The following is a 27,010-nucleotide window of genomic DNA, read 5'->3' as shown; positions in this document are numbered from 1 at the left end:
GCAGCAGAAGCCCAGAGGAAGGCAAAAAGAAGGAGCAGTTATCTGAGGGCAGCTCTTCCCCTTCCCTTGGCAGCCTCAGAGGGCAAGAACAAATGATAGGAAGATGCTGCAGCCACAGTCAATGGTTTTTATTGAGACAAGGCTGTGTCCCCTGGCCAGGCTCCATCCCACAGCCACAGCAGTCCTTTCACACACAGCTCATCCCACAGGGCTCTATTCATCCTCCTGGGGCCACTGTCACGTCCAAATCTGAGAGGGGAGAGAGGGGAAAAAAAGGAAACATTGACTTAGGGGGAAAGATGGCAGAGAAACCACCTGAAAGCACTTAAAATTTGTGCTCTGCACTTCCCCCTGGGCTCTGGGAGGGAAGGAGGGGGACAAGGAAGAGGGGAAAATCTGCAAGTAAAAAACACACTTGTTTTTCCTCATCAGCTGCTGGGAACCCCTCTGTGTCTGACACCCTCCCTGGGACCTTCATGAGATGATCTCCAAGGTCCCTTCCAACCCAAACCATGCTGGGGGGGTGCCCACAGAGGCCTGACTCCCCCAAAAACCAAAGCCATTCCCAGCATCCACCCACCTGCCTCGTTGTATTCCACGGATTTCAGGAAGAGCCCCGAGGGCGGGGCCATGATATTGGGAGGAAAAGCCAGGGCATCTTTGACCTCCAGCAGCTCCTTCACGTGGTGAGGTGCCAACCTCCCCATGCCAACTGCAACCAGAGCCCCCACCATCCTCCTGACCTGGGAAAACAGAGGCCACGGCTCAGAAGCTGCCCTGGAGAAACTCCAGAGCAGATGAGGAACTTCTGTCCAGACCCTTGTTTTAGGTGGCACTGAAGTACCTCAAGTCACAGCCCACCCAGGCTCATCCATCAGGGTCCAAGCCAGCCCTGGCTGCCCCTTGTGTACCTTTGGCATCACATAATCCCCCCCCAGAGAGCACTTCCAGTGCTCACTTTACCTCTTCAGAAAGTTCATCACCCCTTAAGAGTCCCTGAGCTCTCCCCAGCAGCCACAGCAACCCCAAAATCTGCAAGAAAAGCTGTTCTTTCCCCTTTTAGCAGGGATGGCAGGGGCTGCCTGGGTTGGGTGACACACTCAGCCTGCCTGCAACGTGCAGTGGAACCTTCTCAGTGCCCAAAGCTGGGTGGTGGGGAAGGCAAAAGAACCAGCAAAATCACCCCAATTCCTTTAAGTCCTTCCCTGCAACTAAAGACCTGCAACACAAGGATCTCCAGCCCCACAGCAGTGCCTTGGAGCAAGGCTTTGCTCTCCTCACACGTGGGAAGGGAGCTGAGCAGGGGCTGCTTTCAGCTCCAGAAACAACAGCAGCCCCCACACAGGGTCTGTGGCAGGAAGCTCACGTGCCTGGTGGGGAGCTGAGCTCACAGGTTTCAACACACAAGCAACACTTTGCAGGTGGAGGATTATGCAGGGACTTTGTTTCTCTCTCAGAAAGCCAGAAAAGAGGAAGGAGGAAAAAAAAAATATCACCCAAATAGGACATCCCACCAGCAAACTGGTATTTCACACACCTCTGCTTGTCACAGCTTCCCTTCCCTCCCTCTACACCCAGCAATTCCAGACCTGGTGGGTTTGCAGAGACTTCACACCTCAGTGCTCACCTCCTGCACAAACAGCCCTCACACCTCAGCATCCTCCTGGCTGAGAAAATTCCTCCTGTATCCCCAGGAGGGCCAAGATTTGGAGCTGCCAATGCCACCTGCACACCAAATGCTGCCTCTCCATCCCTGGTTCTCTATCTCTAATTCTCCATCCCTGGTTCTCCACCTCTAATTCTCCATCCCTGGTTCTCCACCTCTAATTCTCCATCCCTGGTTCTCCACCTCTAATTCTCCATCCCTGGTTCTCCACCTCTAATTCTCCATCCCTGGTTCTCCACCTCTAATTCTCCATCCCTGGTTCTCCACCTCTAATTCTCCATCCCTGGTTCTCCACCTCTAATTCTCCATCCCTGGTTCTCCACCCCTAATTCTCCACCCCTAATTCTCCACCCCTAATTCTCCACCCCTAATTCTCCATCCCTAATTCTCCATCCCTAATTCTCCATCCCTGGTTCTCCATCCTTAATTCTCCCTGTGTGGTGGCTGCAAACATCAGTTATTTGGACTAAACAAACACTAATTCCCTGGATGCCCTTTCAGAGCTCTCCAAACCCTTCCCTGCAGTGCTGGGATGAATCACTGCTCGGAGTTTCTGATCCACTGGCATTTACTAAAGAATAAACCAAACCCCACTAAGGTCATGTTTATCCCTGGTAAGGAGGAAGGTCCAACAAGCCAAGATATATTTATCCAGAGGCAAGTGCTGGCTCTCCTTGTGTGCTCTGATCTTGGAGTGCCCAGAGCCTGCCTGCAGGATCCTCCACATCTGTTATTTTATCCACCCTCACTAGAGGTCATTGCATGCCACGACTTCAGTTGTGATGTCTCCACACTCAGGAGTCAGCTGGAAAAAACCCCACACACTAATGGTCCACATCCTGAACAGCCACGTGTTTGGTGTCTTCCCCCTTCTGCAGGGTATTCAGGAAAAAAAATATATATAAAAAAAATAAAGGTTTTGGGGTGGTTTTTAATAATGAAACCATCCAGATTTCAGTATTTATAGACCCCATATGAGTGAGAGCAGAGGTTCACCTCAGCCTGGTCTCCTCTTTATGATGGAGGGCAGAAGCAGATGCATTTTCTCCTTGTCACCAGAGCACCTGAGGGAGCAGATCCCTGCTGGGTATCAAGCCCTTCCCAAGCACGTTGTTGTTCTTCCCCTGCTCCCATCCAGACACCTCCTGCCACAGCTCCCAGAGCTGTTGCTTGGCACAGGATAAAAAACAAACTGGGTTTGTCAAAACAGGATAAAAAATAGCTGCTTGCTGTTCCCACAAAACACCCCCTCTCCTCCAAAAAAAAAAAACAAGCCCTCTCCTGCCTGTTCTCTGCCTCCAGAGTGTGACCAAGGGCTGGGGAGGCAGAGTGAGAGCAGCTCTTCCCTAACGAGGTGATGCCTGAAGTTGGGAAGAGAGAGTCTCCCCTGAGGATCCCAGCAAACCCCCAGGGGAGTTATTTCAAAGGAATAACTGCAGTTGTGCTGCAGAGCTCAGTCAGGCCTTCCCACTGAGAGTCACTTCATGCTCCAAAGCCAGGGACTAAAATTCCAGGCAGGCTTTGCCGGGCCCAGTGCCATCCAGCAGAGCAGGAACACATGTCTGCTGGGTTTTACCACCCCACTGCAGGGACAAGGACTGTGGAGAACAAAACCTTCCACCCTCCCACACGAGTTTGTGAGGCTGGACAATCATTTTAGGCATGAACCAAAGAGATCCTGCTTCTAATGGATCAAAGGGGACAGATCCTTGACCTCACTGCTGCCCCGGGGTCCCTGTGAGTGTCACACAGCTGGAACAGCAGCTCTGCAAGAGATGGAGCCACACAGGGGTGGAACTTTGCTAAGACAATCCATATTTATAGAGGCAGCAACACTCTGGTTCTTGGGAGACAAAGTGTTTGCTGGACACGGCCCCAAACCTACCTGTCGGTAAAGAAACGACCTGCCCCTGATCTTCACCTCCCAGAACTCCAGAGCCCTAAAGAAAGCCAAATAAAAATAAAGAAAAAGGCATTTAAACATCACATTTCAAATGGTTCTTTCACCCACAGATGAAGTAAATGTCAAAGATGAACGTGAGGACAGCGAGGCAGCTGCACTGCCCCCAGTTTGGAAGCCCAGGCTGCTCCTTGGCTGCTCAGACACAGAAGTTTTCTGGGATGAAACAATTCCTACCTGCTTGGCACATTCCTGGTTTTATGACCTTCCTGCTGCCTTAAGTGTAACCTTCCTGTCCTAAGTAGAACCCCTGAAATAAAAGGGAAAAGGGCAACCCCAAACCGAGGTGCACCTGAGCAGCAGCCAAGGCACTGCTGGGCTGAGGGATTCAGCCTGGATATTCCCTGGAGAAAGGGAGAAACCACCAGTCATAGCAAAAAAACCACCATTCCTTCAGAGGTGGCTTGAGGGAGTCACGTGCTCCTGCTTCCAGGAATTGCAGGATGGATTCCAACCCTCAGCAGTGCCCACCGTGGCATCCACGTGCCACTGGAAAGGTCAGGAGCCAGGAGATGGGCCTGAGGGATCTGGCTGGAGCAGGAGAACAGGCAGTGGCAGACAAAGAAACACTTCCAGAGCGGGAATGGGAATATTTGGGGATGGATGGAGCAAATGTGTTCATACAAACATCATTTTTCCAGGAATTTTTATGGTAGCAACCAACATTCCCTATAAGAACTCTCCTGAGGGTAACCACTCCAACACTTCACTGGCACCTGTTAAACCTTTCACAAGCTGTTTTCTAACTATTTTTGCATTTTTCTAACTAATTTTTTGCATTTTTCTAACTTTTTTTGCATTTTTCCAAACCATTTTTGCATTTTTCTAACTCCTTTTGGACTGCATTCAGTCTGTCACAGAGACCCACAGCTTTTGTCTCCAAATCAGAAAGCTCCTGGTTGTGGTCATCACTGCCAAAGGATTCCAAGGGAGTTAAATGCCATTATGCTCCTCAAAGCCATTCCTTTTCAGCCTGAACATCCATTAAACCAATTAATATTGACACGTTATAAAAATGACTCACTGTAAAACCCCAAGTTTGGCTGCATGTGTCACCCAAACCAAAAATATTCCATCAGGAGCTGGTTTGATGCTTTGCAGAGCAGTTTTTGGGTTTGTTTTCTCTCCCTCTCGAGCTGTTTTTGGCCTCCTGTGGGATGGGTTCCTGCAGCAAGTTATGCAAAGAACGGCAATTTCCGTGTTTTACGTTAAAACTGGAGACATAAAATATGTTTTAAATCTCAGACATCAGTCCAGTGATAATAGCAGGGCTGGATTTGAGGTCCATTTGGTGATCTTGAGAGACTCTTAAAGGTTATTTTCAGGTGAGCTCAGGACTCTGCTACTTCCAGGGCTCATCCTAAAGGACAAAAATGGAATTTGAGACAGACAAATTTTGCTTTCAAGCTGAAACACAACAGTGAGAGAAGCCAGCAGGAAAGCAGAAGTCATGTTCAGATGATGAATATCCATGATCTTTCTGGGAAAAAACTTGAGTTTCTGCTCGAGAGAGAATGCATTCAGCCACTTCATTTCAATACTTGCAAGACCTGGCCCTGAGAGAACCTGATACTCAACTATCTGTTGTTTATGTAATGACTGAGGAATATTGGATTTCAGCACCATCCCCTGGGAAGGCAGGAGGAGTTGGTGGTGTGAACTGAGGGGATCAGCACAACCACAGCACTCACCCAGGTGTTGGGTGGGTTTTTCCCTAAATTTCCAGCCTTTAGGCAAAGCCAGGACGGTAGCAGGGGAGGAGGGAAAAATAAAAAAGAAGTCTAATCCCTTGGCAGAGCTGGTTTTTAGCAACCAAAATGAGTGTACAGAGCTGGTTTGTAGCAACCAAAATGAGTGTAAAGTGCTGGAAGCACCTCACAGGAACTGCTCCCTGCCAGATTCCAGCCACCAGTTCAGAACATCCAGCCTTTCATGGACAAACAACTGGACCAGTTTCCCTTGCCCTCATTCCTGCTCATCTTTCTCCCTGAGGACTGCTTACCTATTAGCCTGAAGGGCTCTTCCTGGACTGATTGAGGGAGAGGCTCAGAGGGACTGATAGAAGTGTGTAATATTGTATATATAGTTGCTTTTAGCTTGTACAGTATTTATTTTGTATAGTAATAAATGTATAATAAATGTATGTACTTCCCCTTCCCTTTACAGAGGTGTCTGCCTGAAAGCTTCCCTTTGGTGTCGAGATAAAATTGTGGGAAGGGGTGGGGGAAGCCTGGAAATTGGATTTTGGATTTTTTTGTGGTGGTTTAAACCAGCACATTTTTGGGGAGGAGAGGGAAAGACACGGCCCTTTCCAGGGTGTCACTCAGCAGAGCCCCGGCACAGGATCAGTCCCCAAAACAGGGCTGGGAGCAGCTTTTCAGCTCAGAAAAGACTTTTGGTGGGTCTCTGGGCTCTCACCTGTGCTCGTAGTGGTGGGCCAGGAAGCCAGTTGAAGGCTGGATGTCCAGCTGGAAGATGGTCCTGACCGGAGACGTGAATTCTGCCTCGGAGTGGAGGGAGCGGAAGGTGCTGAAGTCGTGGGTTCCCAGCAGGAACTGTGCTGCCTCCTGCATGGCAGGGACGTTCAGGGGGCTGGAATTAAACAAACACAGCCAAGGGAAAGGAGCATCAGGTGGGACCAGAATGTTAGAGGGGGTCAAAGGCCAGTGAATCCATGAAACTTGGCACAGATTTCACCTCGTGGCACCGCAGAAACATTTTGATGGAGTCTGTCTTGCAACAGCCCAAACCACAAACCAAAATGCCAAATGACCTGAGCTCTGAAGGTATTCAAAGCCCCAGCTTTGGAGGGCTGGCAGGCACAGGCTTTTACCCAAACCTTTATCCTGCTCTGCTTCTTGGAACAGTTCAAACTCAAGTAACTCCATCCGAATTGCTGGAGAGACAAGGCAGGGCAAAGAGAACCTGGTGGGTCCCTTCCAACTCGGAATATTCTGTGAAGCAAAATGCTTTGCAGTCTCTGGATCTTATAAACTGAAAAAGATGCTGCCAGGTTAAAAAAAAAAAATAAAATAAAATCAAGGTTTTAAGGTTTGCCAAGTTAGGAAGCAACAGGAATGGAATGAGGGAGCAAACGGGCAGGGATGAAACCAAGGTGGGGATGTAGAAGAAAAGGCCAAGGGTAAAACTCAGATCCTCAAGTGTCACTCAGATTTCTTCATCTGAAGTGTTTAGGTCTGTTCAAAATGGTCTCAAGCATGAGAATTTGGACAGATTTCCTGATGTATTTGCTGAGCAGATGCTTATTTTTATTGTATTAAGAAAAGCCTCAGCGAGTACACATGAGCCTGGCTTAGGTTTTCCAGATCTTACCAGAAGTCAAAATGTTTCTGAACAAAACAAACAAAAAACAAACAACAAAAAAATCAAGATGAGATTTTCCAGCATCATTAAATTTTTTTCACTGTGTTCAAGAAGAATAACCAAGAGCTTCTCCAGTACTGGTAGCCCAAATATCCCACCTTTTAGTAAGAACCTACTCCCATTCAGAATTTCTGATCTGCTCAGTCTTTCCTTTACGTGGTGCTGCCATTAGAGAAAATTAATTGCAGTGCCTGGACTTGGTTAAATGCTGTTTCACAAAGCACATTGTGCACACAACATCTAATTCTGCACTTTCCTATTTATTTTTCCCTTCCACAGCAGTTGGAAAGTCAGCAGTTTAATGTTAGGGCAATGTCATCTTCATTCCTCTCCTAAGGCAGCTGGAATTACATTTTTTCCCATTACCCACAACTGTTACCCCCAATAGTGCTGATGAAAAGACCACAACTGGCTACAAACCTGTTTTTCTACAATGCCTAAGAAAACTCCAGGTTTCTTGAACGTGTGTTTATCTCAGTACAACATAAACTAAAGGAACAATAACAAATCATCTTCTGGGCTTTGTTTGCTTTTTTTTCCTCACCCACTGTTTATCATGCCCTCAGATTTTGTATTTTTCTTTAAGGGCAGTGAATTTGTTTTTCTTCCCCTGCGTACACACAAGCACTGATTTGTTATGACTGGGTGGTTACTGCAAGAACACAAGCGAACACTGAGCTTGATACCCTGATTTATTATTGTAGGGTTGCTCAGAGCCACTGAGGGGTTGCTCAAACGCTCAGGGAATGAGAGAGGAGATTTAGAGAAATAGGGGAAAATAAATAATGAAAGAATTTTCGGCCTGCACGTAAAAAGTCACACCTCAAACTCTGGGAGCTGCTGGGTGAAGCATTTCTGCCGCTCTGCATCACACCAGAGCCCTGCTCCTTCAGGCTGGGCAAACTGGGAAGGTCAGCTGAGGAAATGTTCATCCCTCCCACGGGCAGGGACACACAAAATCCCTTCCCCAGAGCCAGGGAGTGTCTCAGCAGTGCTGGGAGTGCTCAGGTGACAGGGACACCCAAAGGAGCTGGGGGGTTCAGGGCTCAGGGAACACAACCTGGGGCATTTCCCTGTGGAAATCCTGTCAGTACAAACAGGGAACGAGGTCTCACCCGTGGAAATTGGCCCCCAAAAGCCTTTCACAGAATCACAGAATTATTTGGGTTGGGAAAGCCCTCCCAGACCCTCGAGTCCAACAAGACCCCCACCTTGTCCCCCAGCCCAGAGCTCTGAGTGCCACATCCAGCCCTTCCCTGGACACCTCCAGGGGTGGGGACTCCAAACCTCCCTGGGCAGCCCCTTCCAGTGCCTGATCACCCTTTCCATGAGGAAATTTTTCCCTGATGTCCAACCTGACCCTCCCCTGGCACAGTTTGAGGCCGTTCCCTCTCATCCCATCCCTTGTTCCCTGGCAGCAGAGCCCGACCCCTGCCAGCTCTCCCCTCCTGTCAGGGAATTGTGGAGAGCCAGAAGGTCCCCCCTGAGCCTTCTTTTCTCCAGGCTGAGCCCCCCCAGCTCCCTCAGCTGCTCCTCATGGGACTCCTCCTTTCTTCCCAGAGTGTTCTGAGGTGGGATATTCCATGGCAGGCACTCACCCTCCGGCAGGAGCCCAGCACAGATCCCGCTCAAACACGGGCACCTGGGAATGGTGGGCACAGCCCAGCAACAGCCTGTAAATGTAGGTCCTGGACAGGGCAGAGAACCGGGCATGGAAGGTGCTGGGCACTCGGTGGGCACTCAGGATGCTGCAGGGACAGAGAGGGACAGAAAGGTCAGGTATTAATTCAAGAGCTTTTGTGTGGTCGCCACGTAGATGGGAACTTAAAAATCACCCAGTTCCACCCAGGGACACCTTCCACTGTCCCAGGTTGCTCCAACCTGGCCTTGGACACTTCCAGGGATGGGGCAGCCACGGCTTCTCTGGGCAACCTGTGCCAGGGCCTCCCCACCCTCACAGGGAAGGATTTCTTCCTAATATCTAATCTACACCTACTGTCTGTGACCTCCTCTGAACCCACTCCCCCTTGTCCTGTCGCTGCAGTCCTGGTGAAATCTCATTTTCCTGACAGCCAGTGACCAGGGACTTGCACCTGAAGGCTGCCACAGGCATCTCTTAACTAAAAGAAGGCAGAAGAGCCTTTTGGCATCAGACACACTGACTTTGGGTCATCCCTCAACACATTTTGGGGACGCTCACACCATCACAAGAGGCTGAGACTGATCTGCTGAGAAATGGCAGCCAACAGACAGAGTGTGATTTGTGTTTGCAGAGTGGAACCAAACACCTCCCCCAGCCCACCAAACTGCCCCTCACCTCTGGCTGAGGGCACACACGAGCTCCTGGCAGCACCTCCAGGTGAGGAGCACACCTTACAGCACCTCACCCTCCTGCTCCTGCAGACCTGGGAGCCCAAACTGAGCGGGAACGACCCCCCAAAACAGCAACAGCAACAACAGGCACCTCTGTGCTCACTCCCAAGGGCAGCTCAGAGCAGATGGAGACAGCTGTAAGTAGGTCACCCCCCTGCCACCTCCCCCTCCAAGACACAGCAATGAAAGTAAAGGTGAATCCCCCCATCCCCGAGGTGGAGTCTGACTGAAAGCAGCAGAATGACCCCTCTCACTTCACAGGAACATCTCCAAAGGCCCTTTTCTGCACTTGTCTCCTCATCTCCCACTGGCTCCAGGCAGCTGACTCAAGAAGGAGCTTTCCAGGCAGCTGAACTTCCCTTCCATAAGGGAAGTTTTTTTTCCTTCCATAAGGGAGGTTTTTTTTCTTCCATAAGGGAGGTTTTTTTATTTCCCTAAGCAGCAGGGAGGAATTGTGTTTCCCCAGGCCAATGCCACCACACACAGCCAGGAAGGAGGGCACAGGGGCTGCCAGAGAAAAACTCCCTTCTCCCCTGGCAAGGGAGAAAACAGAGCTTCCCTGTGTCTCTGCACCTCCCCCAAAGAGTTATCCCAGCAGCTTTTGCTGGATTTGACTCTCCCCCATCCCAGAGCAGTGGCTCCTTCCCATTCTGCAGGGAGCAAAGAGTCCCTGGGACACAGCAGCACCTCCCTGCAGGTGTTCCTTTGCAAGATGCCTCTCCTTAGAGGGTAGTTTTTTTCTCCTGCTGTTTGCCCTTCTGCCTTTGGAATTTGGCAGAGGGAGGAGAAGGGACCCAGACAGGGTCAAAAAAAAATAAAATAGGATACCATTTGGGAGCACGTAACAGTCAAATCTATTTATTTACTTTAAAAAGGTTGGTGCTTGGGGGATTTTTGCCAGCTCAAGTGCCTCTGGCTCACAGCCCTTCACTGCAAAGGCTCAGACCACAGAAGAAGAAATTAAAGCTGAGCCACAGGCCTCCACAAAGATTTGCAATAACAAGCCCAGGAGATTCCTTCACTGCTGTAAACCATCAGGAGAAATGCAAACTACATCCTCCAGGCCTGCAGTGGAGCCTGAACCCAGGACCTCCAGCCTCTTCTAAACACAATAATAAAATTATTACACTTATTTTCCTCTGCCTACATGCCTCCACAAGCATATCATCTATCCTGAGCTTCTCTTGTTAACACTTTTGTGATTTTTATTAAATAACCATCCTTTTAGGGTGATTCTTTCAGAGCAACCTATTTATGCTCACATAATTCTTCAAGTCAGGCATCCTTTCCTGCCTCTCCAACCAGATGCAATTGCTGCCAGAGATTCCTTCCAGCTAGGAATATTCCAGCAGCTACAATTTCAGGCCCTGTTCAGATCCCATTTTTTTTGAAACAATGGTAAATAAAAACTCATGGCATTCTTCACCTTTCCAACAGAGCCTGAATTTCAGAGGAGGTCAAAGGGAAAAAAAAAGCCCAAAGACGTGTAACTGGAAATGACAATGTATTAGACAAAGAAGTCCCCCAGAAGCACATCCTGCTCTCCCCACTGACAGCAGAACCCCAAAGCCAATTTGCAGGAGGTGGGAGGAATCTGTCTTGTCACTCAGACAACTTTCACTGTGTGCTTACAAAACCAAACCAGAAACAGGAGGTGCGAGTCTACTCCTGGCATTTAAGAGACAGCAAAGTCCTCCTAAAATTACCCCATCTCTGAAACACACTCTGATCTTCAAGGACAAGACCCTTTCCCATATGTTTTTGCAAGCTTAAAAGGCAGATCAGTCCACAGAGGAGACCCAGCACCCCACAAAGGAGGTTATTGTGGCTGATGGAACAGTCAGCCCGCTTGGAATCTCGTTTCCCTTCCAAGCTCCACCACCAACAATGTGTTCTCACAAAGATCCCTCTCTCCATCACCCCCTGCTTGCAGACCACATGAAAGTTTGGAAGTTCTCTCTTGGGCAGGAGGAGAGAATTCTTCTTGGCAGAGCAGGATTTGCAGAGGGAGGGGGTGGGTGCTGAGCACACGTGGGCTCATGCCCAGCACCAGTTCCTTAATGGGAAGCAGAATAACCATTTTGGAAAGGTTGAGCCCCGGGGAGAAGGAGAAACTTCCTGATTAACTCAGAGCAGGGCTGAGCAGGGCTGGGGTGTATTTATCAGAAGGCATCACCTCCTGAAAGCTGTCAGATCTCAGGGTGAGACAAAGAACTTCTGTGAGATCCCACTGCTCCTTCCTTTTGGAGATGGTCTCTGGTTTAAACCTTCTTCAGCAGCAATCCTGGTTGCTCTTAGGACAAGCCTAACTATAACTATGGGTCTGTGTGACTTCCAGCAGGGTCACAACAGCACTTTTAGCTCTCTAGGACAACTTACTCCATTAAATCTCAACATCTCTCGCAGTTACAGCCCCAAATTCAGGGAAGAGAGCAAATTCAGCCCCAAATTCAGGGAAGAGAGCAAATTCAGCCCCAAATTCAGGGAAGAGAGCAAATTCAGCCCCAAATTCAGAGAAGAGAGCAAATTCAGCCCCAAATTCAGAGAAGAGAGCAAATTCAGCCCCAAATTCAGGGAAGAGAGACTGAGATTCAGTGGCTGGGGATGCTCAGAACAGACTGATCATTACAGACAGACTCCCTGGCTGTAAAATCAGAGAGTTTTGCTCCCAAATTGCTCTAGTCTTTTAAGGAAGGAAACCAAAACCATGACCTACTTCACGTTCCCTGTTACTGCTAAAACATCCAGAAAGGTTTTGACTTACAGGGAGCACTGAGTCTGACCTAGTTTTCAGTCTGAGCAAAAATTAACAACCCAAAACCCCTGCACAAGTCAAATTCTATTTCACAATATTATTTTTAATTCTGGAAAGAGACCATCTCCAGCCCCACCCCGGAGCAGCTGCTTCAGGCTCTTTGCACATATGTCAGGGAAGGTGAAAGCTGTCAAGGGACAGGAACTCCCAGTCAGCTTGAGAGAGAGAGATTTGCCTCGTGGCCTCTCACTGAGGAGGGAACTGAGCTGCTCCTTTCAGAGGAACTGGATTTGTAAGTGCAGAGCTGTCAGTCCTTTATGACCATGCTAATATTCCACCTCAGGTTTTTGGGGTGCAGGACCTGACTTGTTCCTGGGTGGCTGTCCCTGGGCTGTGGGGTAAGAGCAGTGGAAACAGGATTGGCTTTTCCTTCAGGTGCCCCCTGTGAAACCTTTGCCTTAACACTCCACCAAACCTGCAAACTGCCAAAACACATTTTTGCAAATAAGGTGCAGGGGGAGGGAAAAATTCCCTGATGGGTTTCTGGGGGCTGACAATCATGGGTTTCTAGCCTGAGCCACACTCTGTATGGAGCTCAAGCAGCATAAGAGCCATCTAACTCCTCATCTAACCCCGACCCTTAGGCTGAGCTCACCTGCTCAGACACAGCACAGGAGGGTTTCATGGAGGGGCAGCAACACCTGAGCTAACATGGACAGTCAGGATCAAAGGGAAAAGGCAGGGTGGCCTTATGCTGTTCCTAAAACTGTCTGGGGACTGCCAGAGGAACTGCAAACACCAGGGGAAATGGTCAGATAAAGCACCACAACAAACAGCCACTAACAGGAACTATGTGTCTGTAGATATGAGGCGCTCACAGCGCCTTCCTGCCCTCTTTCCTGAGCTCAGATTCCATGGATTTCACTTCCTCTTCCCCTTCACCCTCTGATGGCTCCCCTGGTGCTCGTTCTGAGGTGAAAGAATGCAGCTGGCTGAGACAGCTGCTGCAGCTCCTGCTCCAGCTGAGATCCCAAAGAGAGAAGGTCCCCCACTGTATTCCAACAATGCAAAGCATCACTGACACACAGCTCCAGAAATGCTGCAGGAGACACTGGGAAACCCAGTCCTGAGGCCAGGAGAGCTACAGGCACCAAACTCCTCTTTGGCACAGACCTACAGAAGGTGCACAAGTGGGAACCCAGTCACAACAGACCTTCCCACGGCAGCAAGTGCCAAGCCAACAGTGTCACACACACACACACACCCCCATGACCATCAGCACAGGCTGGAATTTGTTCCCTGGAGTCACTGTGCCCTCTGGACATGCCACAGCAGAGTCCCTCCACCTTGCATCACACAGCACGTGGGCTTGGGAACAGCCACTGGACCAAAAGGTCCACTGCAGCCCCTCCCTGAGTCTGGAGAAGCTGTGCCAGGGGCTGCTGAACTCCACAGCACTTGCACCCATGAAAGAACCTCCTGGGAAAAGGGTAAAGCCATCACCCACCTCCCTCAGAGCCCAACCCATCTGAGCAACCTGCCCATTCAGAGCTGGATTTGTGGCCCTGGAGAACCAGAATCCTCCCTTGCAAAACCAAGAATGATGTCAGGCCCCAAATCCCAGGCTTTGCTCTGTCAGCATTTGGGGCAGCACAAAGGAGAGATTAGGAAATAAAGCAGCCTGGGTGGAGCAGGCAGGGGGAGTGGAGCTCCCAGTTCTCACAACAATCCCCTCCCTGGGGTGGGCAGGGGGTGCTTTCATGTCCCAAGCCCTTGGTCTGCCATGGGGACTTTGCTCCCATAATCTTCCTTTATGTCCATGTCACCAGACATCAGGAGGGTGACAGTCCCATGAAATGGAGAACCTGAGGCCTTGGAGTAATCACCAACTGGCACCCCGTGCCCAAATTCTTTTGCTCACCTCAACACCTCCTATAAACTGCCCCCCTTCTTGCACAACACTGAAGTGCTCTGACCCTCTCCACCTGTGCCCTGAAGAGTTTTTACTTATGCAAATAAGACAAAGTAACACAGGACAGAACAGAGCAGAGCAAAGCAGCTGCTGGCAAATGATATCTTGATTCTATGACACGGCACACATTTGGCTTTTAGGCTAAAAATCAAAATGTTTCATTCAGTTTGCACTTTAAGCACGAAAAGTTAAAAGTTCTTCATGTCTGGGGAAGAACCAGAAGTGACACCTGACAGAGAACACGCAACAACTTGGGGAGAAAACCAAAGAACGTGAAATTCAATCCACCTTTTGAAACCTTCACAAGGTGTGAAGTAATTAATGTTGTAATTGATGCCCATTCCTAACAGAAAACGTTGATTCCATGATTATTTCCTAAGTCTCACGCAGAGTAAACTCACTCTGAAATTCTGCAGGAAATAATAACTGAAAGCTGTCACGCTTCGTGTTCTGATGGTTTCTGTTAATTATATATTATTATAGATCTAAAAATAATTGTAATTAACATAACTAATAACATGAGGGTTTTTTTAATTAACTACTTTAATTGCAATTGTAGTAAAAATACATGTGCAAGAGGGTGATTACCAGCCCAGGAGAAGGGAAAATCCCCCCCGTGTGTGAAGGTGGGGGATCATCGCTGCATTTCCTCCCTTCCCCAAGAAAGGCAAAATAAGAGATTTTGGACTTGGCAGCGACTCACCGGATGGGCTCGGGCCTGAGGTGCTTGTTGAGGCTGGAGAGGAGCTGTTCCTCACTGAAAGGGGGCTTCCCTGGGCCCCTCTGGATGTCCAGGTGGGCGGCGTTGCAGAGCGCGTGGACCCCCGTGTCCGTCCGGCTGGAGATGCGGAACTTGATGGGAGCGCTGGCCTTGAGGCTCTCTGCTGCCTTCTGAAAGCCAACAGGAGGGGGGGTCAGCAACACTGGGCTCCCCTGGGGAAAAAAAAACCCATCCTCCTCCCTGCTCAGCACGTTGTTATTGCCCGGGCAGAGAAGGAAGTTCCCTTCTCTGGAGTCTGGAGTTACCGTGGGCAAAGGAGGTGATGGAGAGGGGGACTCATCCCAGCACCAGTGGCTTTTCACTTTGTGCCCTGAAATCACCTCAAACAGAACACCCAAAATGCCACACGAGCTTCCCTTCATGCAGAAAATAAAAGTAAAACCACTCATCTCCCTGTCCTTTGCCTCGTGTCGTTGGGTGAGTGAGAAATGAGGCACAGGATTAACCATTCAAACCAACCATCCTAAAAAAGCCAGGCCCTTAAAGGGATGGAAACCAGCCAAGACACCAGCCAAGGTGTCTGAAGGAGCTCAGGCTGCAGCCTTTGCTTGCACTGCAGGCCAGGATGGTGTAAAATGCTGGGGTTGGTGCTGCAGGCAGAAGTTCTTTTCCAGCCACAATGGGAAGAACACACTTCCATGAGCTGTGGAGAACACAGGAGCCAGAGCAGGGGCAGCACAGCACTGAGGGAATGTATTTATTGGTCCCACTGAGAAATATCTTTATATACAGAGCTAAGAATCAACAACACAGCTCTCAAAACCCACCAGCAGTGAGGAGCTGACACTGAGCTGTCCCAGCAGCTACAACCAACCACAGCACAAACAGGATGGGTTTTACTTATATTTTTCCCTAAATATTCCTCAAGAGTAGTTTTCTTCAGGAGCCAAGAGCTGCCTTAATATTCAGGTGATGCCTCACTCGCCCCAAGACCTCTGGCCCAGTAGGGCTAAAGCAGAAAACAACAAACTTAATTACAGCATCAGCGACTTCAAGCTTCTTAGAGCCCCAAACCCCCTAAAATCACACTGCAGCTGAGATGCCCTTTAAAAATTAGTCAGCAAAATGCACTGCAAAAAGATCCTCGAGGTCCTGCCTATGGATTTTGGCAGGGATTTGCTGGAGGATCCACCTGTGGCTCTGATTGTTGTTTCCCTTTCCCAGCTGTTCCTCTCCATGCAGCTGGTTTTTATCCCCTTTTTTATTCTGCCTTTCCCTTCTGCCCACTGACTGGAAAAACAACTGGGGGAATTAACTAAAGGTTCCTGCTGGGAAAGCAAATAAACCCCTGCTAAATGAGTCACTAATAAGGTGTCTTTTAATCAAGATTCACACTCAAACAAGAGCGAGAAGAAGAGATGAGGGCAGGCCTTGAGACAGAAAATCCAGTGAAAATCGTTACAGGCAATAAGTGAAACATTTTTGAAAGACTGAAAACCCACAAAAGAAGGCAGAAAACCCAGAAGGATGACTAGAAATTTCCTTCCCTTTCCCATCCCCACTCCTGAGCAGCGAAGCCAGCGGTGGTCTTTATTAGATTTTAATTTGGTACAAGAGCCAGTAAAAGTTTTGAACTGCTGACTCACAAACACCTTCCAGACTCCAATTTGAGCAGTTCAGGATTCTGGGCTTTCAGAAATGTACAGTTAAAAGGCAGAGGAAGGCAGGAAAAAAAAATGTCCCCAAGCTGCAGGGGGAGGCCTGGGAAACAGAACAAAACTGATTTTCCCCTTCCTAATCCTCCTATTTGGAGTTCACATGTGGCTACAATTAACAATGAAAAATCTTTATTTATCACCCTTAAGCAGAGAGAAGCAGACAGAAATTAAACAGTTTTCTGGAGCAGACCTTGGCTTGTGCCTCAGCAATTTGTCTTAAAGCAGGAGCTGATTTTAAGAGCAAAGTTTCTGAGATGTTTGGCTGTCACAGGCTCCTCCCTTCCTCCACCCTCTTCTCCCCCTCCTTTCTCATCAGACAAAAACCAGCCAGTGGAAACAAGAGTTGAAAGAGAGAGAACAGGAGAGAACATGGAAAACATCCTCTTTTCTTTTTTTTTTTTTTTTTGCTACAGGCTTGCAGAAGTTTGGATGCAGCAGTGCTTTGGATCCCACACTGCATCCCATTCCAGGCTGGATAATGAGAACACTGGATGCCTCCTCCTCTGCCAGGAGCTGAGCACTGCTGGAAATCAGGCTGGAGAGGGAGAAGGGATTGCAGACCCTGAACCAGAGCTGGTTCTTTGCCCTGCCCAGGTCAGCCCCCAAACCCACAGAGGGGCAGCACTGAAGGACACCTTCAACCAGAGGGATTTTCACAGCTGGCCCTGTCCAGCACCATGTCCCTGAGCATCCCAGGAGGGCTGTGACCACCATCACAGCTTGTGAGGCTGAAATCTTTGTGTGTGGATCCCTCCCCCAGCCCAGCAGGCACACAGCTGATCATATCCCATCAACTGCTGCCTCCAGTTTCAATTTTAACATTTCATTTAATTAGGAAGGGATGCAATCTCCTTAAAGAGAGAATTCCTGAACTGCTGAACTCCTTTGCAGGCAGCTAAGAAGTGACCCTTCACCTATGCAAATGTCTCCTACCTGTGCCATCCAAAGTCCTTGGATCCCATAGGCAGCTGAAGGTTTCCTGCCCTGCTTCCTGTGGAATTTGATCTGTTATTATCCCCCACACTGCATTTCAAAAAAGGGGCACTATTTACATGGAGTAATTGCTTGGATAAGGACCAGTTTTTCCTGCCCTTTCAGTACAAACAGGCCCCTAAAAGAAGCAGGTCTTTCGTGTCAGGAACCCAAAAGGCTTCAGTGCTGTTAATCCAGATCCCCCTCCTGTCTGACATCCTCTGGGGATTCCTGGGGGGGGACTGAAGCAGGAGTTAAGCACCCAGCTCAAAGGAAATAAAGAAAGCAGAGGAATGAAGGGGCTGGGTTGTCCTCCCCGTGCTCAGGGTTCACAGGTCTCTGCTCCCTTCTTTAAGCCACAGAACATGCAAATATTCTCTTTAGCAGGTGCCACAAACACCAAAACCTTGGCTTGGTGCCTGCTGGAGGCCTTTCCCTGAGCCACATCTCACCCATTTGCATTTAACCTTCACTCCCAGAGTCTTTCCAGACAACCACATTCCTGGAGCATCCCAGGGTGCAAGTTTATCCCCCTGCTGTGCCAGGGATGCAGGGGAAAGTATTACTTGCACTTAGCAGGGCTGTCCTGCTAACAGCTTTCATTCATTAAGCACTTCCATATTTTGAATTATGCTGAAATTTCCACTGCTGTGTGCCAGAGTGATGGGGATCCACCTTCCAAATTGCTGCTGTTACTCCCAGCTCAGTTCTCTTCTCACTCTGCACAAGAGAGGCAAGAGGAAGAGCAGGCCCACTAAATGTACACCCTCTATGGTGGGGAAGCAAAAGTTCATCCCCTTCTCTCCCTGAAGCCTAAATTAAAAAAGAAAAATCCTGGAGATACTCAATCATCCACCTCTGCAGGCATCAGGAATGTCTTGGAAAAATAAGTGCCTGTTTCTCTCTCTCTCCCAGCAGCTGGATTGCTCCTGGTTTCATCCTGTGCAGTGGCCTCAGTAGCACAGACACACAGGGGGGGCTGCACTGCCTTTGCCAGGATTTATAAATGACAATGTTCTAATAAATAATAAACGTGCAAGCTTCTGGTTGCAAGTCATCCCAGCCTCCCTGACTCTCCCTGGGTGCTCTGTCAACTGAAACCAATTAAAAATCTCACCTGTTTGGAGTGGGATAGATAAAAGTTGAAGGGAAAGCTGAAAATGTGGATTCTGCTGGGAAAAAAAAAAAAAAAAAAGGTTTCCAAAGCAATCTCCTACGTCACTGAAATGATTATCAAAACAGAGGTTGAAGATGACAGTTCTCTTGGTCTGTTTTCCTTTCTTTATTTAATTTTTTTTTCAGGGGGTTGGGAAGAGGGGAGGGCAGGAGGTTGTAGCAAAGCTGCCTTGCATAGTAAGGAGCTGGTGTATGTTCCTTCTCCCCTCTCCTCCTCCCTTCTCCTTTCATGAGGAATAATATCCTGGCCTTGGCACAAGGCTGCTGGCCAAAAAAAGAGCTTCGTGGGGGGAAGATTAGCTTCGGGCAGCATCCACCAGCACAGTGGGAAGGAGCACACTCAGGAGAGATGGTACCAACCAGACACCAGAGGGAAGGTGAATCTGTGGATGCCACAAACAGCCACTGACCCTGGCAAAAGGTGCTACATTTAAAACAGGGATATATATATATAATATATATATTATAACAAGGGTCCTCCCTTTATAACAGGGCTATTTGTGAGAGCTGAGACTAGAACATGAACTCCTGCATCCTAAAAGCTTCCACAAAGAACTGGAGGGAGCCAAGTCACAGGGCTCAAACATCCTCCCCTGGGGAAACAAGCTCTGGGATTTGTTTTGGACCCATCACCAGCAAGTTGGGCTTCCAAGGGCTTCGAGATAAATATGTAGTCTCCAGGAAAGAAATAAAGTGTTTTCTTGCAAAGCTCACCCCCCCCTCAAAGAGATATTAAAAGCTCCATCAAATATCTACATCTGTCCCAGAGCTAAAACAAGTCTCCACTTCCTCGTGCCAGTCCCAGGGCTCTGTTACAGAGCAGGACTGAGGACTGCAAAAGCTTCTGTGTCCTGTATGATCCAGCATTTTACAGACACAGACCTTCTGCTCAGCCCCAGCCCAGCAATTTTACCCCAGCACACACTCACACACCAACCACCCTTTCAACCAGGCAGCTGTTGAAACACAAGGTGTGCAGCTCACGGGTTGTTTCTGCTTGCCTGTGACTGCAAACAAATGCCTGAACATCTCTAGGATACAATAAAATTAATTAAACCTCCTTACAGGTTTAATTCTGCCCTTCCCTTCAGCTGCCTTCCTGGCTTTGGATGGAAAGCAGTGAAGTTCAAGGCTGCACAGAAAAGTAGGAAGGAAGAGAAATTCCTACAGGCTCCAGAAGTTTTCTATTAGAGTTGCTTTGAGACTTCCCATGTGGTTCCAATAGACACAGCCCTGCTCAGCAGTGCCCAGCATCAATACCACCACATGAAAGCAAAGCACATAGCCCAGAACTGGCCTGCAAAGTGCTGATACTGTGAAAGGACAACACCAAATAAGCTCATGTTTTCCTTTTTTCCCCTTCTTCTTTTCTCCCCTAATAGCCCACCCTGCCCATCTGCCTGTTCAAACAGAGTTACTGGGATAATGCAAAACAACTGCTGGGCTCAGCCAGAGTCCTGGGGCTGAGGCACTGGATGGCTCAGAGGATGAGATAAATGAGATGGAAAGTCCTCTGGGCTCTTCTTTCAAGACCTGCACGATATTTATCCACTTTCTCTGCAAAGGTCTCAGGTAAGAAGGCACAGAAATACACCCTGAGAACTCTTCTTCAAACCATAATTCCTCACACTTTCCCCCTGCAGGCTGGGGAGGGAGGGCACACAGGAACTCCCACCCTCAGTGGTGTGGAAATGGTCACAGAGAGAGGCTGGGGGGGACAGCAGGTCCTTCTGGACCAGCCCTTCAACAACTCTGCTCTTCACAACACCAGGCTTGTAGCCAAGGCAGAGCACAGACTGGCCCAAACCAGCTTGGTGGGCACCCCACCTGCACACTGCTGCACTTGGGACCAAAAATGAGGTACAAAAGGCTTGGCTGTTAACACACAGGTCTGATCTGACCCCCAGCAATCAGCCTGAACCTCCTCAACAACCCCTTTATCTTCTAAAAATGCACACACTTCGTTTTGAACTGCACAATGCTTCCAAGACAAATAATGCAGCTTCCTTTTGATTCCTGCCCTGCCCCAGCACATGGGATTCACCAGCAGCTTGTAATTAAATTACAACTGGATTACAATGCTCAGGTGTGCTGAGCTTTTACCCTACTTTGACCCATTTTCTACTACATTTTGCACGCTCACTCGGGTCCTGAAAGCCATTCTTGTATTCTGGGGGATCCCTGGGAGCAGCACAGGGAACAACCACGACAACAGGATCAGAACTTCTTTCCCCTGGCATATCAGAACTCCAAAAGAATGGGAACAGCAAGGAACAATGGACATCCTGCTGTGCTTTGTTCTGAAAACATCCATCAGAGGCATCCTCTCCCAGGAGGACACTGCATGGAGTTTCCAAAGCCATAAAGGATTTTGCCATGAACTAGAACTGGAATTGGGGCAGTTTTAAGAGCAAGGGGAGGCAAAGCCACGAGTCCTAAGGAAGCCCCACATGCTTAGGTACCTTCAGCACCTGAGCAGGGCCTCTCACAATCACAGTTCTGCACTCAGAGGCCTCCATTTCAAGGCTCATCAAAGGGTTCACATCTTTTTCAGGATCAGAATCTCCAGTGACAACATTTCTAAAGCACTTGGGCTGTTTGGAACTTTACAGTGTTTAGCACTGTAGTTTTATTGAGTTTTATTGTAGTTTTATTGAGTGTCAGCCTCAAAATAACAGTTACCCCTGATAAAATCTGGAGCTGAGCAATGTGACCCCAGGAGCTTCATTCTAATGAAGCAACACGATTAGCAAGGACCTACCTCCAAATAATTCTGGACTCCAATCAGTGCCTGATCCCTCCTAGTCTCCATAACCCCACTGCAGAGCAAAACAAAGACAACAGTTATTGATATGTGTCAACACTCAAGGACTTGACACAGAGTCCACCAACACACCCAGAAGCCCACGGGGGACTGTTTGCCTTTGGACCACCTGGATCTTCCCACAAAACTCATGAACGGGCAGGAAAACTGATGCAGGGGTTACATGCAAGGAATGAGCCTGGAATTAAAATCACCCTTCAATTATTACCCTCTGAACTCTCCCTTCAGAGGGAGGCTGGCTGGGAGACAGGGCAGACAAATGACACCAGTTTGCAGATAAAACTATTTCAGGGCCAGGAGTTGGTTGCCAACTGCAGGTGCTTTTCTGTGAGGGCCATAAAGGGACTAAAAGACCACGAAGGCAGTTTGTGAGGAGCTTCCCTCTCTGCTGCAGAAATCACTGCCATTCACACTGAAGAGATGGGAGAGACATCCCAAGGCTAAACCCACCCTACCTGGAACTCCTCAGAGCAATTTAGTGCCCACAGGGACCCAGACCACACACTGGGAACAAGCTGTGGAGTTTGGCACAGGGTGTTGTTGTTCTGTACCATCCCCACGAAGACAGGAACAGTTCCACGAGCTGGGGCTGCACAAGTTCTCCCCCACACTTTGAGATGTGAACAGGCACAGCTCTACACGTGAGGTGTTTAAGGCCTGGGGAAATGCCAGCTCAGCCTGCAGGGATCACAGCCCACACATCACTTCACCTGCACCTCTGGGCAGCACAGGTACCTGAACGCTGAGAACTGGCCACAGTCAGGCACCACTGCAGGAAACACAGCAACTTGCCCTTCCCTCCCCAGCCTGAGATAAGTTTCCCTTCTTCTCTTTCCTTTGACCTTTTCTCTTTGTTAATTTTATGCCTTTCCTGCCTGAACCACCCCCTCCCTCGCACTTCTGTGCACAGCAGGAAGCAGAGTCCAGCTCCCTTCGTGCTCCCACCTGCTCAGCAAGGGATCATCTCTCCCCTGAACACTGTTCCCATCCACCCCTCCCCAAACACTGTTCCCATTCATCCCTCCCCAAACTCTGCTCTCACCCATCTCTCCCCTGAACACTGTTCTCACCCATTCCTCCCCAAATACTGTTCCCATCCATCCCTCCCCAAACTCTGCTCTCACCCATCCCTCCCCAAACACTGTTCCCATCCATCCCTCCCCTGAACACCGCCCTCCCCAAACTGTGCCCTCCCCAGACTCTGCTCTCCCCCATCCCTTCCCAAACTCCTCCCCAAACTCCGCCCTCCCCATCCCAGACCTGAACGCTATTCTCACCCATCAACCCCCCAAACCCTGCTCTCCCCAAACCCTGCTCTCCCCAAACCCTGCTCTCCCCAAACCCTGCTCTCCCTAAACTCCGCTCTCCCCAAACCCTGCTCTCCCCAAACTTTGCTCTCCCCAAACTCTGCCCTCCCCAAATTCTGCCCTCCCCAAACTCTGCTCTCCTCAAACTCCGCTCTCCCCAAACTCCGCTCTCCCCAAACTCCGCTCTCCCCAAACTCCGCTCTCCCCAAATTCTGCCCTCCTCAAACTCCGCTCTCCCCAAACTCCGCTCTCCCCAAATTCTGCCCTCCCCAAACTCCGCTCTCCCCAAACTCCGCTCTCCCATCCCTGCCCAGCTCTCCCGGTGCCGCCCCGGTCTCTGCCGCTCTCCCCGCGGGGGCACCTGGGCACGTACCTGTACCTGGTGCCAAAGTACTGAAAGAACACCAGGTACCGGGCCGGGGCACAGCCCATCTCTGCCGGGGGGCACCCCGGCACCCACCCGGGACCCACCCCGGCACCGACCGGCCGGGCAGCACCGCCCCTTCCCCCGCTCGGCACCGCCGCTTCCGCCGCCGGGGGGGCCGCGGGGACCGGGAGGGCAGGATGGGACGGGAACGGGATGATGGGGAACGGGAACGGGATGATGGGGACCGGGATGGCAGGATGGGGACCGGGATGGGAGGATGGGACGGGAACGGGATGATGGGGGACGGGAACGGGATGATGGGGACCGGGATGGCAGGATGGGGACCGGGATGGGAGGATGGGACGGGAACGGGATGATGGGGACCGGGATGGCAGGATGGGGACCGGGATGGCAGGATGGGGACCGGGATGGGAGAATGGGACTGGAACGGGATGATGGGGACCGGGATGGGCGGGAGGGAACGGGATGGGGTCATGGGGAGCAGGATGGGATGATGGGGAGCGGCTTATGGGGACCGGCATGGGCGGGGAGGAGCGGGATGGGATGATGGGGACCGGGATGGGATGATGTGGAGCGGGATGGGGTCATGGGGACCGGGATGGGATGATGGGGAGCGGGATGGGGTCATGGGGACAGGGATGGGAGGATAGGGAGCGAGATGGGATGATGTGGAGCGGGATGGGGTCATGGGGACCGGGATGGGCTCATGGGGACCGGTATGAGGTCATGGGGAATGGGGTGGGATGATGGAGACCGGGATGGAGGGGGAAAGGGGGGAGAGGGACTGGGGATAGGCCAGTGGGGAGCAGGGGTGGAATGACGGGGACCAGGGGTGGAATGACAGGGAGCAGGGGTGGAATGATGGGGAGCAGGGATGGGCTGGTAGAGGGACCAGGGATCTGCTGATGGGGGCCGGGGATGTGCTGGTGGGAACACCTCACCCTCACAGGGTTCTCCTTCTACCTGGAGAAACCCAAGTGGCTGAAGGTGACCTGGGTGGTGAGCACGGGGAGCAAACCCCTCTGGAACCCTGGGATTCACCTCGGCTGCTCCTCAGCTCCTCAGCTGCAACTTAGTTGGACCAGAGAAAATAATAATTGTATTGATTTGACCTGTGAAACCCCATGGAGGCCACAGGAGGTCACCTTGCCCCTTCTCCTGGCCTGGGAAGGGTTCTGCAGGGCTCATTGCCTTCCCTGCCTTCCTCAGACCTGATAACTGTGGTTATTATCTAGAACTGATCAGCTGATAACTGTGTTAAACTATGTGACCCAGCTTTGGTTGCCTCAGCGTTTGCCATTGGAAACCACCAGAGCTTGACTCACTGTTTGTTTTTTGTCAATTCCTAACGGGATTTGATCCCTGGGGCCATTCCCAGCTCAGCATGGGGGCATCACTTACCTGTCAGTCCCCCTCTGAGGCAGAGGAGAATGGCAAAAAGTTAAAACGTTAAAGCAGGAATGTAACTCTCACACAAAAAAAGTGGTTTATGGGGATGTGTCTCTGTGTCCAGCCCTGGGGCCTCTGGGATAAAGAGAACATGGAGCTGCTGGAGCAAGTCTAGAGGAGGCTACAGAGCTGCTCCAAGGGCTGGAGCTCCTCTGCTCTGAAGCCAGGCTGGGAGAGCTGGGAGGGTTCACATGGAGAAGAGAAGGCTCCAGGGAGACCTGAGAGCCCCTTGCAGGGCCTAAAGAGGCTCCAGGAGAGCTGGAGAGGGACTTGGGACAAGGGCCTGGAGTGCAGGACAAGGGGAATGGCTTCCCACTGCCAGAGGGCAGGGATAGATGGGATACTGGGAAGAAATCCTTACCTGTGAGGGTGGGAGGCCCTGGCACAGGTTGCCCAGAGAAGCTGTGGCTGCCTCATCCCTGGGAGTGTCCAAGACCAGGTTGGATGGGGCTTGGAGCAACCTGGGCTAGTGGAAGGTGTCCCTACCCATGGCAGGAGGTGAGAACTGGATGATTTTTAAGGTCCCTTCCATTCCAAATCCCACCAGCACAGGCATTTCAGGCAATCCCACACCCATGTATTTCAGCCTGCCTGTGGAAAGATGTGTTCAGGCAGCCACTGGCTGAGGGTAAATAACAGCTACGGGGACAAAAATAGGCAAAGATAATGATAATACACAAAGGCTGCAGATGTTCTTAATGACTGTGATCTGTATTTAAAAATCTTGGTCTTTCTGAAACACTGAACTGCAATGTCTGTATGTGCAGAAGCCTCAAACCAGTACAAACAAGCACCCAACTCGTTAGAAAAGCAGGGAGAGACCAATAGAAAAATCCCCGGCCCCTCATACAAATCTGAGATCTGCTTTGAATGGAAAAATCCAACCGGCTTTCAACCCACACAATGGCATCCAGACTCCATTATAATGAAAGTGATGAATCTCAGCTTTAAAGGGGACGGTAATTTCTAATCCCTGAGCCTGGGCACACACACACACACACACATGCGGGCAGGAGCAGCCGCCCCCTTTCATCTCTGCTGGGAGCACCAAAGGAAATAATCACTGCGTTGGGTTGACCTTTATGAAACCACATAAAACAGAGGCCACAAGAGGTCACCTTGCCCCTTCTGGACCGAGGTGTTTGGCAGGGCTAATTCCTTTGCCTGCATTCCTCAGAACCCTCCAGCATCTGATAAGTGTGTGAAGTGACTCACTTTTGCTCACACAAAGGTGCTCCTGGCTGTGGCTGACAAACCCAGCAGGTCTGAGAACCCAGGCAGAAACAAGGGGGCTGGAGGAGAACCTTGGCTGTAGTTTTTGTACAGGAATGACATTAAACATCTCATTTCATCTGATTCCATCACGGTTCTGAGGTGAGGCCTCCTCGTGACATCCTGTCATGGATTCAGACACCCCTGGCCCTCACGTTTGACTCGTGGTCATATTACACAGGATTTTGTTAAAACATGGAGATTTACACTTCAGGCCCTTCTCTCAGTTCCTAGAGAAGTTCATCTCTCAGTTCCTACAGAATTTCCTCTCTCAGTTCCTATAAAACTTGCAGTGAATGAGGTGGTTGACACTTGTGTCTGTGGTGCTGGGTGGGGGGAGGCTCAGGACTAAGCCCACACTAATTAGCCTCATTTATCCACACCACATTACGGTGCTTCTCCTGTGGCAAACGTGATCTGTTCAGCTGGACCCCCAAGCCCAGATGATTTCCCTCCTTGGGTGATTATGTTGGATCCAGAGGAGACACTGCAGATTTATCAGATGGTTGATGGCAGCAGCAAATCCACTGTGTATAGAAAATTAAAAACTAGATTAAGTAGTAACAGGATTGATGTCAATCCTTTTGCTGCTGCTGATATAGAATTGCACAGTTTGGTTGGCTGGGTGTTTTTTTTTTTCTCCAGTGCACACAACCTGTGGCAATCCTACCTGCAAATCATGGAATGTCTGGGGTTGGAAGGGAGATTAGTCCAACCCCTGCCATGGGCAAGGACACCTTCCACTAGATGAGGTTGCTCAGAGCTTTGTCCAGTCTGACCTTGGATGTTTCCAGGGATGGGGCACGCCATCCCAGTGGTTTTAACACCCTCATTGTAAAAAATTCCTTCCTGACATGACTGGCTGCCCCTCCAGCTCATCACAGCCCGGGCTGGTGTCCAAGGTGGTGGCTGCTGTCACAGCCAGCTCAGCCTTGAGCCATGTCCTGAGTGTCATCTGAGCACCCATCCTCACCCAAACAGAGGAGAAACAGGCACAACTTCCTTCCCAAAAGGGGTGATAACATATTGGAATGGGCTGCCCAGGGAGGTGGTGGAATCACCATCCCTGGAGG

General features: G+C 50.1%; 1 protein-coding gene across 2 annotated transcripts; it reads right to left on the bottom strand.

Moving 5' to 3' along the window:
• Positions 1–113: 113 nt before the first annotated feature.
• PUSL1 (pseudouridine synthase like 1) lies at positions 114–23,333 on the bottom strand. Of its 2 annotated transcripts, none has more exons than XM_051786537.1 (8): positions 23,202–23,333; positions 21,459–21,516; positions 14,814–15,001; positions 8,609–8,758; positions 6,045–6,218; positions 3,552–3,606; positions 581–743; positions 114–249 (listed from the first exon to the last, which is right to left on the bottom strand). In XM_051786537.1, exons 1-8 carry the CDS (start codon positions 23,258–23,260, stop codon positions 218–220), a joined length of 879 nt encoding a protein of 292 aa, XP_051642497.1. In that variant the 5' UTR covers positions 23,261–23,333; the 3' UTR covers positions 114–217. The 2 variants fall into 2 exon arrangements, with proteins under 2 accessions (XP_051642497.1, XP_051642498.1); XM_051786538.1 differs by having other exon boundaries at positions 23,208–23,332.
• Between the last annotated feature and the right edge of the window lie 3,677 nt (positions 23,334–27,010).

The sequence above is a fragment of the Manacus candei genome, unplaced genomic scaffold, assembly GCF_025592945.1.
Source record: "Manacus candei isolate 608988 ecotype Guabito, Panama unplaced genomic scaffold, ASM2559294v1 h1tg000022l, whole genome shotgun sequence".
Lineage (NCBI taxonomy): Eukaryota > Metazoa > Chordata > Aves > Passeriformes > Pipridae > Manacus > Manacus candei.
The sequence above is the reverse complement of the archived record's forward strand: the minus strand, read 5'-3'. Positions and strand labels throughout refer to the sequence as shown.

Excerpts from the sequence above, each read along its gene's own strand:
- PUSL1 (XM_051786537.1), bottom strand. The coding sequence starts at position 23,260 with ATGGGCTGTGCCCCGGCCCGGTACCTGGTGTTCTTTCAGTACTTTGGC. Across the intron at positions 21,517-23,201 it reads TACTTTGGCACCAGGTACAG|TGGGGTTATGGAGACTAGGA; the intron begins GTACGTGCCCAG and ends TTTGCTCTGCAG. Across the intron at positions 250-580 it reads CGTGGAATACAACGAGGCAG|ATTTGGACGTGACAGTGGCC; the intron begins GTGGGTGGATGC and ends CTCCCCTCTCAG.